Source organism: Aotus nancymaae, unplaced genomic scaffold (genome assembly GCF_030222135.1).
Source record: "Aotus nancymaae isolate 86718 unplaced genomic scaffold, 86718_ANA_hifiasm-v0.15.2.pri h1tg000019l, whole genome shotgun sequence".
Classification (NCBI taxonomy): domain Eukaryota; kingdom Metazoa; phylum Chordata; class Mammalia; order Primates; family Aotidae; genus Aotus; species Aotus nancymaae.
The window spans coordinates 6539883-6554989 of record NW_026988431.1 but is presented as its reverse complement, the minus strand read 5'-3'; the positions used below and the strand labels follow the sequence as shown (position 1 = coordinate 6554989).

Below are 15107 nucleotides of genomic sequence, written 5' to 3'. Positions count from 1 at the left end.
AGGCTATCAAATTCATGGTGAGGTATCAGAAGTTTTTCAGCACAGAAAACACAGAAGGAAAGCGTTCCACATATGCCAAATGAAAAACAAACCAAGACCTGTAATTTGCTGTTGAGGAAAGTAATTCCTAATAAAACTAGTCACTAAAAACAAAGAAAGAAAAGTCCTGTACCCAAGAGTTCAATATTACCATGCAGATCATAACATATCACACAGTAAGATTTCTACAAACGGGGGAATAAATGGACCAACCATTTCTTAGAGAGCTTTAATTTCAATTATCTCTTAGCTATCAGACACCTTTGTAAAACAAACACTATTTTATTTTTTCTCACTGTTTCCTCTTTTCTCTCTGCTACTAAAAACTAATATTAGGGGGCAAGAAACAGACATCACTCATTTTCCTTCCTTTCCTATCCCATCTCAAGCTGAGAAAGAAAATGTGGCTCTTCTAATAATCAGAGTTCAAAGTAGAGACAATAGCCAACAACTAATTCAGTAGACTTTTATTGCTCAATCAACTTCAGTAACATCTCCAAAAAGAAAGTAGTTTTCATCTAACAATTACGAAACAAATTTGAAAGGCAGAATCATTCACATTATAGACCTAGTAGAGGCTTGTACTTCATATAAATGAAAAATATCAGTTCTACAATTTAAATGTTTAATTTACTTTGGATTTTATTATAGAAGAAAATATCATTGTAATTATAAAAGCCATAAAAAGTGGAACTGTACTGTGAAATTACATCAAGGTATCAAATTTTATATAAATGAACAATAAAATTCAATTTTTATTTATTTAAACATAGTAAACACTGGAAGACAATCTCCCCCATGGGGAAAAAAAAAAAAAAAAAAACCTTGAATAATACAATAAAAGAAAAGCCATGAAACAAAAACTAATCAGTGTGCAAAAATCTGATTTAAAAAACAAAACTGAGGTTTAACAATTACTCTAAGTCAAATGTTGAAGTCAATATATGCTAATTAAATTTCATTTTAAAAATGATCTTTGGATTATTACATTTCCAACTATGTTTTCCTATAATCAACACTTAATGTTACTTTTTGAAAAATTAGAAAAGAGATCAATTTATATTAAGATTGCCAAATTTTGCAAGTTGAACACTATTTTAAACTTTGAATGTCCTTAAAGTCTTTAAATTTACTTTCTAAAATAAATAATTGTTGGAATAAACCAAAATATTTTCACATATTTGCATTGCATATGATAAAAATGATGTGATCTACATAAATACATTTAAAACATTAAGTTATTTCATATAAACATTTTTAATTACAATGTTTTATCAATGGCTTACACATTTGAAATCTGAGCACTCTAAAACAGGATTCACATGTTAAACTGCTGAGCACATTTACAGAACTGATGTACATCACACAATCCTTTAAACAGCAAGCTCTGGTGTTATACCTCAGTTTCAGAAAGCATTTTTCTTTCAACAGAATTTTGAACCTGCTTTTGTGAAAGAAAAAAATTAGAAAGCTATTATACTCACACAGAAAATTGAAGTATGTGGAAGAAATAAACATTTTTTGGATGAAGAAAACAAGTTAATTTTGAGTGATAAACAAATCTGCTTTACAAATAGATGCATCAGCACATAAAATATTTTGTCTTAAACATCTTTACAGAAGACTTGGCAAATATGAACAATGGTATGCCACAGCTTTTTAAAACAACTTTTAACAGATTTAAGATCGATATCATTCACATTCACACAAACACACACACACTTTAGAAAGACTGTGTGCTTCGCTTAGGCATATGTAATATTATTAAAGAATATATAGAATCATCCTTTCATCATAAGGAATTTAGTTCATTGTTTTCTCAAAAGCTGCTATTTTAGATTGAAACAGCATACAGAAAAAAAGTAAATTTCAGATGATCAGCATCAGGATTTACTACAGACTTTGTAAACAGATATCTATAAATAAATAAACGAGGGCGAAGAAAAGAATATCCTGAGGTGGCTCTGTGGCCAGGGTATTCAGTAGCACTAAGCTCCATTCTGGAAATCAAGGCATCTAAAGAAAGTGCAGGGCTGTTATCTGAATTCATTTCGTAAATGGAATATGTACAGGTTTAATTATTTTGCACCTTGAGGTAAATCAGTACATAGCAACTACTACTGCTTATATACAGTTATTTAAGGCAACTTTATTTAAAAATCAATATATGTAGTAAATTATATCTGTCACTGTCTCGCAATGAATGCTATCTATGATTGTTATTTTTCAAAAACAGTGGAAGAAATATCATCATCACTTAAAACAAGCAGTTAATTACTTAAACATGAGTTACCTTTGCTCTTAAATGGAGTAGTCAGATCATTTTGTAAGTCAAGTAGTCAAAAGAAAGCAGAAACCACTAACAATTAGAAGCATTGTAAAAAATATTTTGAGTGCAAAGTATTTTGCAAGTGACGGTTTTTCTGGCACTGGATAATTACTATACATAATTAAATAAAATCACAGAAACACTATGATCCCAGGTAGTTTTCAGTTTTAAAATTTCTTCCTGTAAAATAAGTACAGTTGTTACCCCTGATGTCGAGACACAAGGAAATGACGTGAGGAAATCCTCTTGTTCAGGTATATCAGGGGAGTTTTAAAAATAGCAGCAAATACTGGGGTCTTTGGAAATAATTATGCTGCTACGAATAAAAAGGAATCATTACAACGGAAGCTCATAAACCATAATAAGCACCGTGGGTAATATTCTATCAATTGCCAACAGAGTCTAACTCCTTTTAGGCAGTACCAAATGATGACAGCTACATATTTTCTAAAGAAAAGCAGCTATATTTCCAACCTCTCATCTGAGGCAGAAGTTGAATCCACCGTTTTAACTAGATTCTCACAATATGGTCTTGGAAGAGGACATTACATTAGTTAATAAATAGTTTATAATGAATTTCAAACACCAGACTTGCTAAAATATCAGCTTTTGGCATTCCTCATGATCCTTTATTAGACTTTTGTAATTTAATTATATGGTTAAAGGGAGCATTGGAAGTTCATTAAAATTTTCGACCTAATATTCATGTCACCATTTTTGATATTTCTGTGGCTTCTCAATACTCATTTGATGTTTGTAAATTCTTCTCTTGTCAAATCAGTTTCACAACCCCATTCATCCAGTCCTACAGGCTTAACAACTTTTTTCTATTTCATGTGGAGCTAAGAGTATATAAACGATGACTAAAAAGATTTGCTAGACTTTAAAAAGCTCAGAAAAGCAAAAACAAATACACAAAATAAGAATGCCATCAATCTGAGCTACATATAAAATTATGTCTAATTTCCTTTTTAAAATATAAATACGGCAGTGCTTTATATCAAAGATGTAAAATCTATCAATTGCTTTAAGATAATAAACATAAATGCAAGTGAGCACCAACTATTTACATTAACAATTTACTCTATTTGTTACTTTTCCAAATGTTTATATAATATTTAAGCATCATCACTTAAAATAAATATTTTAAAATAAAATCACAGGTAATAAGCTATTAAATATAATCTACAAAAGTGAAAAAATAACAACATAAAGAGAAAATGAAAGGTAATTCTTAATAAAGTAATACTGATCATAGACCCATCTGAGAGAATTCTGACTCCTGATTATTTAAGCATACTACTTAAAAGAGAAAATCAGTCAATCAAGAACTTGAACCTGATGGAAACTAACCCTTTTAAGACAAAGAGAGACAAGGCAGAGAACAGAGTGGGAATTACAGGCTTTAAAAGAGTATAGGGATTCAAAAAAAAAAAAATTCTACAAAGGAATCAAAATCTAACTACCACAAATTGGCATTGCATAACTTTTTAAATTCATGAAGTTATAATGGTACGGGTGCTTAATTATCAAATTACCTGCAATTTTACTTGTCTGTCACAAACCTAGATATGAAGGTTTTAAGATTTAAAAAAATTAAACATAAAAGTTAAAAACCATCATTATTAAAGTTTCCATTGTTCTACATTCATCTCTATGGCTAAGAAAATGCCAGTTAGTGAAACATGGTGACATCTACGGAAATGAAACACACAGAGAAGCCCTGAAATGTTACCACTTTTCCCACAGCACTGGTATAGACTCCCTATTCTTCCCATAAAGAACAAAAGTGAAATATCTGAAAATTTCTAGAAACACATAAAAATTATAAACATATAAACGAAGTATCACTTAAGGTTTGTATGAATTGCCATTGATGAACAAAGAGGTTTAAGAAAAGCAGACTGAAAGCATTTCTCCACATCCTTCTATTGCAAAACAGAAAAATTGTTTTTCCAACAGAATAAATATTTGAATAGTTAAGAACTGTGTACCTCACTTCAAAGACAGCAATTCATTATATACATAGTCTCCACGGTGCTCACAACAAACTCCAGACACTACTTTTAAAAACCCAGTAGTCACGCATAACAGCATGACATACAATATTGTTTTATATAGTGACATGATAAACACACATTACATATGTATATATCTATATGTATAATGCCTCTTGTTTCAATTCTATAATGAAGTTTCAGCATCCATGTATTTCTTTCTTGGTTCATCTTCAAAACTTATTTTCACACTCACAGGTTTATCAGGACTATTTAAAACAAAGAATGAGAGTAAATAATTTTTAAACATAAATATTCAATTCTAAACATGGCTAACAATGAGTATATTAAACTTTCTGAGATTACTATTAACACTACAAACTTATTATAACTAATATAATTTACCTTTTTCTAAATCAATAAGCCTAACTGGAAAGGCAAATATTAAAAATTCTGCTTTTAAAAACTGTATATATTTCCAATTAAAATTCATGTTTTCCTTACAACTAAAGAGGGGGTCCTTAAAATAGGGCACTATATGGTCAGAATCTGTTGGATTACTTTTATTTCATATATTAACAGTTATATAGCATGTGACTTTTATCTCACTGAAAAATCTATTAATATATAAATCTTTGTTGGGCTGTGCACGGTGGCTCACATCTGTAATCCCAACACTTTGGGAGGCTCAGGCGGGCGGATCACAAGGTCAGGAGTTCAAGACCAGCCTGACCAACATGGTGAAATCCCGACCACTAAAAATACAAAAAGTAGCCGGGCATGGTGGCGCATGCCTGTAATCCCAGCTACTCAGGAGGCTAAGGCAGGAGAATCACCTGAACCTGGGAAGTGGAAGCTGCAGTGAGCCAAGATCAAGCCATTGCACTCAAGAGTAAAACTCTGCCTCAAAAAAAAAAAGTAAATAAATCTGTTAATATAGATAGGTATCAAATAACTTCCAAGAAGGTTACAAATTTACAAAACTTCTCACCCCAAATTTGGTTCATAAATACAAAACCAATATACCTATTCCATATATATATATAAATATATATATATATATATGTTTTTTTGAGAGAGTTTCACTCTTGTTGCCCAGGCTGGAATGCAACGGCATGATCTCAGCACACTGCAACCTCTGCCTCCCAGGTTCAAGCGATTCTCCTGCCTCAGTCTCCTGAGTAGCTGGGATTACAGGCATATGCCACCACGCCTGGCTAATTTTTCTATTTTTAGTAGAGACAGGGGATTCACCATGTTGGTCAGGCTGGTCTTGAACCCCTGACCTCAAGTGATCTGCCCGCCTCAGCCCCCCAAAGTGCTGGGATTATAGGCCTGAGCTACCACACCTGGCCCACCTATTCTATATTTTTAAGTTAGTATGACACAATGACTCCATGTACATGAATTTAGTTGATTAACTGTAACATATGAATACCTAAGTTCTAAAAAAGTTTTCATAAAGTGGAAAAACGCACTATGGTTTGCTGTCTTCTCCAGACAAACTGAAGGAAAGACCCACCCCCCAAACATTTTCCTGTTAAACCACATAGCCAAGGCATTCTCTTTCTTCCTATGTGATTTTGAAGTGCAGGGCAACGCAAACAAAAGGCAGAAGTATAAAAATGTTAGTTATTATTGTAAGGCCTTTATTTTTTTATGATAATTATACTAACAGGGTCAGGGGTGCTGACACAATGTGAACAATTACTAATAGTAAAAAGAATATTTAGAAAAATTCTGGCTGTACCGAATGATCCAAAATTACAAAGAGTTTAACTTTAAAATTTTTTAAGATTAAAGACTGAAGAAAGGAAACAGCCAACTGAGAAATTAGAACTCAGATGACAGAAGAGAAAAACATATGATAGAGAGTATGTAGGAAGTAGGTTCTAAAAGAGGGTAGGGAAAGAATGAGAAAAAGCTAATCAATTATTATCAGAAGATAGAGCTAAGACCAGCAAGTGAACAAAAATAACTATGTGACTGAATGCCTAGAAAAGTTTTCATCTGATGCCCAAGCAGAATACATAGACACCCAACATAGCATCTCACACAAACTGTACATAAAAAGTATTTGTTGAATATGAATGACTGAGCACCCTACAGTCGGTAACTCATTTCTCTAGAGGCTTAAGAGATTAAAGTACTAATGATTACCAAAACAGAATCCCTGAGGGCTTAGTTCTTGAAGTGAGGACAAAAGAAAGAAAAAGGGTTACATAACAAGAAATGTAAGAAAGAGGTTACATAATACATCCAATATATGGTCTGCTGTAAAACTGAATGGCCTAAGTCAATGGATTCTATTTCTATCTCCAAGCAAAATGTTTACCTGACCTGAAGAAATGGTATACTAAACCAAAACGAAAGAAGGAAAACAACTGTGTTTTTTTCTCTTTTCTTGGACCATCAGAAAGCATAATTGAGGTAGTATTCAATTAATCCCTAATAGATAGTATGTCATCCCTAATAGTTATCTATCTTTATATGGTTTATGATCTTTTACATGTTTTTCCATACTGCTATATGAAATTTATTTTTATTATAAAATAGCTCAAATTATTATTATTTTAGACAGAGTTTCGCTCTTGTCCCCCAGGTGTCACCTCAGGTGATCTGCCCACCTCAGCCTCCCAAAGTGCTGGGATTGCAGGTGTCAGCCACTGCGGCTGGCTCAAATTATTTTTTTAAATAGGTAACTATAAATTAAAAAACAAAAACAAAACACAATCGTTATTTATACCTTATTCCAGTATATACATTAAAATGATGAATGAAAGTAAGAAGGAATGAAGCTCTCAGTAAGTAAACAAAAGTTGGTTACAGTTAGAAAACACATAAATAGTTATAACTACCTCATGTTAGATCTGGTTACTTTGGCATTCTCAGTATTCATGGAAAGTGCCTTCCACTGTGCAGTTTTGGCCATTTCATCTGATATATTAACAACTGAGGGATCAACACTGAAGAACAAATACACTTTTTGGTTAGTATTCAGTACTTGCAAAAGTATTAATATTGTCATTCTTATTATCTGCTTTCATCAACTAAAAATTGAGAAAACCTTTGCCATGCACTTAAAGGTCTAGCAAGATACCAGAATTTGAGTTCTGTTACGAAGTCCTAAGAAGAATTACATCTTTCTTTCTAATAGAAACTACAAGTAAGATTAACTAAGTTAGCAAGATTTATTTATGGAACTTTGCTGCAGAATTCAATCTGGGGTTTCAGTACCACTTCGGCAGCACTCTAACAATGCCTCTGACCATCTTGGCTGAAAATATGCTACTGAAATAACATAAGACTATGTTAATGTCCTTATGCATACAAAAAAAAATACAGTCTCAAATCAACTAGAAAACGTGTAATTGGCACACATTTAATCTCAATACCCAAAGTATATACGGAAAACTTAAGATTATGATTTTTAAAATCTTATTTTAATAGCTTTTACAAATCATTATAAAGAATGCTTGGAAAGATAACACTCTGAAATTGAAAACAAAGCACTGAAAATATTTCAACAGCTAACACAAAATAGCCTCATAAATACCACTTTTATCACACTAAATATGATAAAATAGCCTCATAAATACCACTTTTACCATATTTAGTATGATAAAAGTGGTATTTTATCAAATTTATCAAGATTAAAAGGACAGAGTAGGCCAGACACAGTGGTCATGTCTGTAATCCCACCCAGCACGTTGGGAGGCCAAGGCGGATGGATCGTGAGGTCAGGAGTTCAAGACCAGCATGTCCAACATGGTGAAACTCCATCTCTACTAAAAATACAAAAATTAGCAAGGAATGGTGGCACCCGCCTGTAATCCCACCTACTTGGGAGACTGAGGCAGGAGAATCACTTAAACCTGAGAGGCGGCGGTTGCAGTGAGCCGAGACCACGCCATTGCACTCCAGCCTGGGCAACAGAGCAAGACTCCATCTCGAGAATAATATTAACAACAATAACAACAGAAAGAACAGAGTACTACCCATTTATTATAATGAGACAAATGTTTCTGTTTCTATGAAATATTTCGATGAAAATTACTTCAAGACCACAAATCTAATAATACTATCCATAATTAATTAATTTGGGGCTCAAGGTTGTCTATCACAAGTAATAGGAAAGCACCATAAAGTTAATACAAATACATTTGCAAGTCCTTTTTCTTTGATTAAAAAAATATATTCAGACAAACAAGCTACAAACACAAATATCAAATTAGGCAATGTTAACAATGTGATGGCAACTAGTTCACAAATGACTAAACAGCAGTCATTTAGGAAGTGCTAGTTCTGTTCGTACTTAAAATCAGAATGTCGTTTACAAATTTAAGACTGTAGAGAAGGGTGATGTGGTCACTGAAAAGTCTCTATGAATGGCTGCTTTACCTTCGCAAGGTCAGATTTTTAAAAGTACACAAAGTCCGAATGCCGAAGTTTACAATGGCACAGCCATCCAACTTGAAACTATGCCTACCCTGAGTAAACGTTTATTCACTTGGTTGCCAACTTCAAATAAGTGAAGAAAGGAATTTCTGATAAACTTTCTAGCTTCTGAATATCCTCTACTATGAAGAAAGTATATATTTTGTTTTCCCTCAAAATGCAATTAGATGGTAAGATCTTTGCCTGCATTACATAAATTATTTTCATCTTTTATAAGGGCTTTATGGTTTCCAAATGCTTTCATATACTGTCTCATTTGATCTGCCAGACAAGTAATCCAAACCTATTTAAGACATAAAATTCTGGCAAATAAACAAATTAGCCATTTCCTGGCATTCCTGATGTTAAAAATTTTAAACATATCCACATTAGTCATGGCTCATGCTATCACTTAAAAGACAAAAGGAGAACTACCGATATCCATCTTTTTCTTAAATATATGACAATAGACTCCACTTAAATTTGTCAAGGTCCATATTTAATTACACTGAAAAAGTGATAAAGCAGGACATAGAAATTAAACAGCAAATACTCTCAGCCAATTGGTGATAATTACTAATAACCGTCATGGTAGTTCTTATACTCTTTGTAGAAGTACATCAATGAAGCTAATATGCGTTGAGGAAGATTAGTTAAATTCATTCATCACAACTAATCAACATGTACAAGTCAAATGTTACCCCTGGTAAAAGCTATAAATAGCTAAAAACTAAAAAAAAAAATGGAAAAAAGTTAATTAAATACCAATAAAACATTTTCTGTCAACTGGTCAGGTAAGAAACCTGTACACATTCTAAGACTGATTTTGCCAGCTAATCAGAAATGAAATAGAAATGTGTAGAAATAGGAATCAGGTGTGTACACAAATATAAGTTGTTAATCTTTTATATAATCTTTTATAACTATAAAAGTTTACATTTCTCAACCTCTGTATCTTTAGTTCTTAAATTTAAATATAAATCACCAAAATCACACATGATGTATTATACATAAAACATTAATTAATTCTTACATCTTATGAGCCTTCACCACCAATGATCAAATCACATCTTTGAAAACTAAGAGTCTTCTAGGGCTTCTAAACATAGTGATACATTGGAAAGCTATCAGAAAATGAATTACTGGTATCTGAATGGACATTGACATAGATTACTAAAAATGTTTATTTTCTAGCACCCACTGACTCCAGCCCTAATGAAGGGCATAAAGGAAAAAGCTATACTACCAGGAAAATAGAAATATTCTCAGACTCATGTACTGATTTTAAACTTCACTAAGATAGATGGAGTGATAGAAGACAAGCAAATTTTATTGGCTTGGCATGGACATTAGTTTAAGGCTCTGGTTCGAGTTCAGCTTGGGTGGGAAAGGTGCAAGGGACTTCCTTTTCAAATTGCATGAATCTCTCATTTAGTTGATACACCATATGCAAATTTTATCATCTTTTATAAAATAGAAATCACCACTTTAAAAGAGGCATTATATGGCTTCTAAGGCACTTGACATTTACATAGAAGCTTTAGAAAATAAAGTTGTATCTCACCTATATTTTAGGGCTTTGACTGGAATTTGCAAGAGACTTCCCCCTTCAAATGGAAGGTGCACAGTATCATCATCATCTTGAAGCATCCGCTCAGCTTCCTTTGGAAAACATGTGTGAAGAGATTACTTTTCCCAGAATATTTTCCAAGAGAATCAGTTAATATATGACTTAAAGACTTAGAAACTCAAATTGACAATATTATTTAAATGTAACATATCTGCCATTACTGAAAAATTCATTTTATAATCATGAACACATACTTGTAACATAAAATAAAAACAACCACTTGTTTAACTTAACATCATGACTAATTTAAAAATGGTATAGTAGTAACTTTTCTTTTCTTTTTTTTTTTTTTTTTTTTTGCGATGGAGTCTCATTCTGTCATCCAGGCTGGAGTGCAGTGGCACAATCTCCGCCTGCCGGGTTCAAGCAATTTTCCTACCTCAGGCTCCTGAGTAGCTGGGATTATAGGTGAGCGCCACCACGCCAGCTAATTTTTTCTTTTTTTCTTTTTAGTAGAGACGGGGTTTCACCATGTTGATCAGGCTGGTCTCCAACTCCTGACCTCGTAATCCATCCATTTCTGCCTCCCAAAGTGCTGGGATTATATGCGTGAGCCACCATGCCCAGCAACTTTCATTTCTTTATGTAAATCACTTATACTATTTAAAAATCAACTACATAAATGTGATTATCAGTTATTATGTAGGTTTATAATGAAGGACAACATTCTGTGAAACCTTATCACAATACGAGCAGAACGTCATTTGGATAAGGCAGGGATTTTCAACCTCAGCAATACTGACATTTATGCTATAATGTTTATCTTTTGTAGAAGTCCTATGTATATAGAGTATTTCACAGCACCCCAGAATTCTACCTATTAGATGCCAGTCCCTCCAGTTATGGCAATCAAAAACATCTCAGATGTTGAAATACTCTTGGCAATGTCTCAGTCAAATACTCGCACACCAATTTGCTGAGAGTATTTGTTGCTTAATTCCCCCCAGCCCACCCTGGTGATAATTACTAATAACTATCATGGTAGTTCCTATTCTCTTTTTAGAAGTACATCAATGAAGGCAATATCTTAAATCATTTAGCAAATATTTACAGAACCCAGCAACGCAGATCACTATGGCTGGTTAACACTGAGGCTCAAGCCCACATTGAGACCCACTTGGACAGTGGACACAGAACAAAATTAGGATGTTAGTATTGGGGGTGATAGATAGGGAAGTAGAGGAGACACTGAGAGAACATTCCTTATTTTCCTTACTAATAGAAATTTGACTATTTTGAGGTGCCAATGTGCCCAGACTGTAAAAACAAAAAAACAAACAAAAAACAAACCCTAAACGAAATCTCCCAGCATTCCTTGCAACTTAGTAGGATCATGAGGTGCAAGCAGAACTTACTGGATGACATTCTAAAAAGACTCCTTAAACCTGACAATATGGTAAAACGATTTTGCCTTCTATCCCTTCCTTTTTCCTGCTGTCTCTAATGCTAACATGACAGCTAGAGTTTAACAGCCATTTTGACTCATGAAATGAAAGTGAGGATGGAAAACTATATGCTGAGGTCAGGAAAAAAGTATGCTGAGGTCAGGAAAAAAGTAACAAGTAGCCCCTGATAAGGAGAGCTTAACACTACATCACTTGCTTTCAAGAATTCTTTTACTTGAAACGCAGTAACTTTGTGTTTAAAAGTCACTTTTACTTTTGTTTTTTGTTATATACCACTGAACCTTATTCTAACTAATACAGAAAGTAATAAACAGGCAATTTGGCCCATGTATTTTAGAGATAAAATATATCCTATTTGAAAAATCACCAAAAACTCAGGCCAGGCACAGTGGCTCACATCTATAATCCCAGCACTTTGGGAGGCTAAGGCGGGCAGATCACCCAAGGTCAGTAGTTAAAGACCAGCCTGGCCAACATGAAACCCTGTCTCTACTAAAAATACAAAAATTAGCCCGGTTTGGTGGTAGGTGCCCGTAATCACAGCTACTTGGGAGGCTGAGGCAGGGAGAACTGCTTGAACCCGGGAGGTGGTTGCAGTGAGCTGAGATCATGCCACTGCACTCTAGCCTGCGCCACAGAGCAAGACTCCATTTCAAAAGAAACAAAACAAACACCTCATACATATTTACATCTGTAACTCTGAAGAAAACCAAAATTTTAATTTTAAAACTCTGGTGTCTTAATTCAAATTAAAATTCTAATTACTATCTAATTAAAGAACTTCAATTTGTGTTGAAAAATAAACATAACACCAATAAAATTTTAATCTCTAAACAACCATAACATTTAAAAATATGTATCTTTTTTTTTTATCTTTGATTTTCAAACAAATACGCTGAATGGGCAAATAGAGCAAGGACTACAATCAACAAAACCATCAATCTATGTACTCAAGTCTCTACTTTTCCTTCTTACTAACTGATAGTATCAAGTTGGTTATTAAAAATCAAATTCCAATTCAGAATAAAGGATTTATGTTTAAATTTCAGCATATAAATTAACTAATTGTGGTACATAATAAGTGCATATAAAGACTAAAGTTTTATTTATTTATTTTTAAAAAAGATAATTACTTAAAAATCCTTTTTTGTCATTATGTATGTCAATTATTATGCTATAAAAATTAAATATATGCTAAAATTTATGTTAAATGTATTTAAGGTTTACTTAGATAGTACATTCTGATATACAACTATTTTGTGTTACCTATATTTTAATACTGCTAAAAGCTCTAATTCTTCTGATTGCTGATTAAGTAAGCACATGTTATGTAATTTTTGAAAAGTATTCCTGTGTTAGAGCTATGGAGGTACAAGATAGTGAAATGGTTAAGCGCCTACATTTGGAACAGTTACCTAACCACTCTCTGCCTCAGTTTCCCCATTTGTAAAATAGAGATAATAACAGTACCTACACTATACTCTATAAGGTTCTTAGAAGGATGAAAGGAACTGATTCATGTAAAGTGATTATAATGGTGCCTGCAATATGGTACAAAATATTAAATAAGAAAGTGGTGTAAGTTTAAAATTCTTATCTTTTACCTCTTTCTCTTTTTTCTTTTTGTCATCCTCTTTCTTTTTCTTACTTTCTGGCATGAGATCATCAAGCCAACTAAGTTCTCTCTTCGTGAAACACAGGTCCATGAGCTTGCGTACAAACACTAATGCAAGAACCTTTAAAAAGTGGGGAAGAAAATAGTAAGTAACATATAATATAAACTATATCACTTAAAGAGGAAAAGCATATTTATTAAAACTTGTAATAAAAAAATGCTTCATACAGTTTTTAAATTATTCACGATTATCTTGTTCCAAAGGAATTGAGTCAATTATTTATCTTTTTGAACTTTCTACTAAAAAAAAAAAGCTATAAAGACAGGAAAAAAGGAAATAGCATTCTTAACCTTCTCCTACATAAACCCTTGCACTCTGTATAAAATTATGAAGCAGGTTAAATACTGAATATCAAAGCAAAAAAATTTATTTTTAAGACTTTATATATTACATAAGTATATATAATTTTTAAAAATCTCTTAGCAATGCATTAGAGTACCTATTCCCAACATTAGGTTTTAACTTTTCAATCATATGGGAGAAATGAAATACTACTTTAATTTGCTTTAACTGCTGCTGAAGATTGGCATGTTTTTGAATGCTGATTGGCCAGTGAGAGTTCCACTTCTGTACTTGCTATTTTCTAACCTTTACCTGTTTTTTTGTTGGTTTTTATGATTTTTTGTTTATGAATTTATGAGTTCTGTGTAGCTTGAATAGAAATCCTTTATCTGCTTTATATGTTACAAATATTTTCTCCCAGTTCACAGTCTGATTTTACTTTTTATACTTTTTGAACATATAAGAAACATTTAATTATCATGTGGTGAAATACAGCGTATCTTCCTTTTACACTTGGGTTTTCATATCTTCTTAGAAAAGTTAGTCCCAATCAATGGATTATACAATACTCTTTCACATTTTCTACTACAATTTATTTACCATTTAAATAGTGAATTCAATTATGATTTCTGAACATGGTCTCAGATAAGGATTACAACATTACTTAGCTTCCAGTATACAGTTAAATCGTCCAATACTAAATTATCCCATACAAAAGAAATACTACCTTTAATGAAATAACCTGCTTACAGTATTCAAGTGATAAAATTCACAATATATTCAGATAAATTTATGGACCCTTTTGTCTATTATTTTTATTTGTCTATTCATATGCCAATTCCATTTTATGGTGGCTATACTGACTTGTCAGCAATTTTTTAATATTTGGTTATCAAAACAGTACAGTATCAACACATGAACGGTGAAGTAGATGGCAAAGACCCCGCCCCCACTCCTAGCCAGGACTCCTTAATTATCATTATCTTGTTATTCTCTAGTAGTTATGTCTCTACTTCTAATGAATATGTAATTTACATACAGTAAAATTTAAAAATAGCATGTGTACAGTTTGATACTTTTGACAAGAATATACTACTCATATAGTAGCCTTCATTACTTTTTGACTTCTAGATCTGTCAATTTCTAGAAAAGATGTATTGAAATATTTTAATAATGAACAATGCTGTTTTGGTTGCTTTGCTTTTACATTTGAAAATGTATTTGTTCCATGAATGTCCTAAATTCTGAAGTTGTTTAAAAATACAAAACTGAGTCCTGTAGCCTAAGGACTAAAAAGCATAACAAATGGAA

General features: G+C 32.6%; 1 protein-coding gene across 12 annotated transcripts in view; it reads right to left on the bottom strand.

The window, feature by feature from the left end:
• Positions 1-491: 491 nt before the first annotated feature.
• The window catches only part of SLC4A7 (solute carrier family 4 member 7), a 101227-nt gene continuing 86611 nt past the window's right edge, over positions 492-15107 (bottom strand). For 7 of the 12 annotated variants that reach the window (XM_021666481.2, XM_021666484.2, XM_021666485.2 and 4 more), the window contains 4 exons: positions 13443-13574; positions 10367-10464; positions 7224-7331; positions 492-4634 (listed from right to left, as the gene is read on the bottom strand). In XM_021666481.2, coding sequence (XP_021522156.1) covers positions 4553-4634; positions 7224-7331; positions 10367-10464; positions 13443-13574 — 420 coding nt within the window. In that variant the 3' untranslated portion in view covers positions 492-4552. The remainder of the gene's footprint in view (positions 4635-7223; positions 7332-10366; positions 10465-13442; positions 13575-15107) is intronic. The other 5 variants (XM_021666487.2, XM_021666482.2, XM_021666486.2 and 2 more) reach the window with 1 other exon arrangement.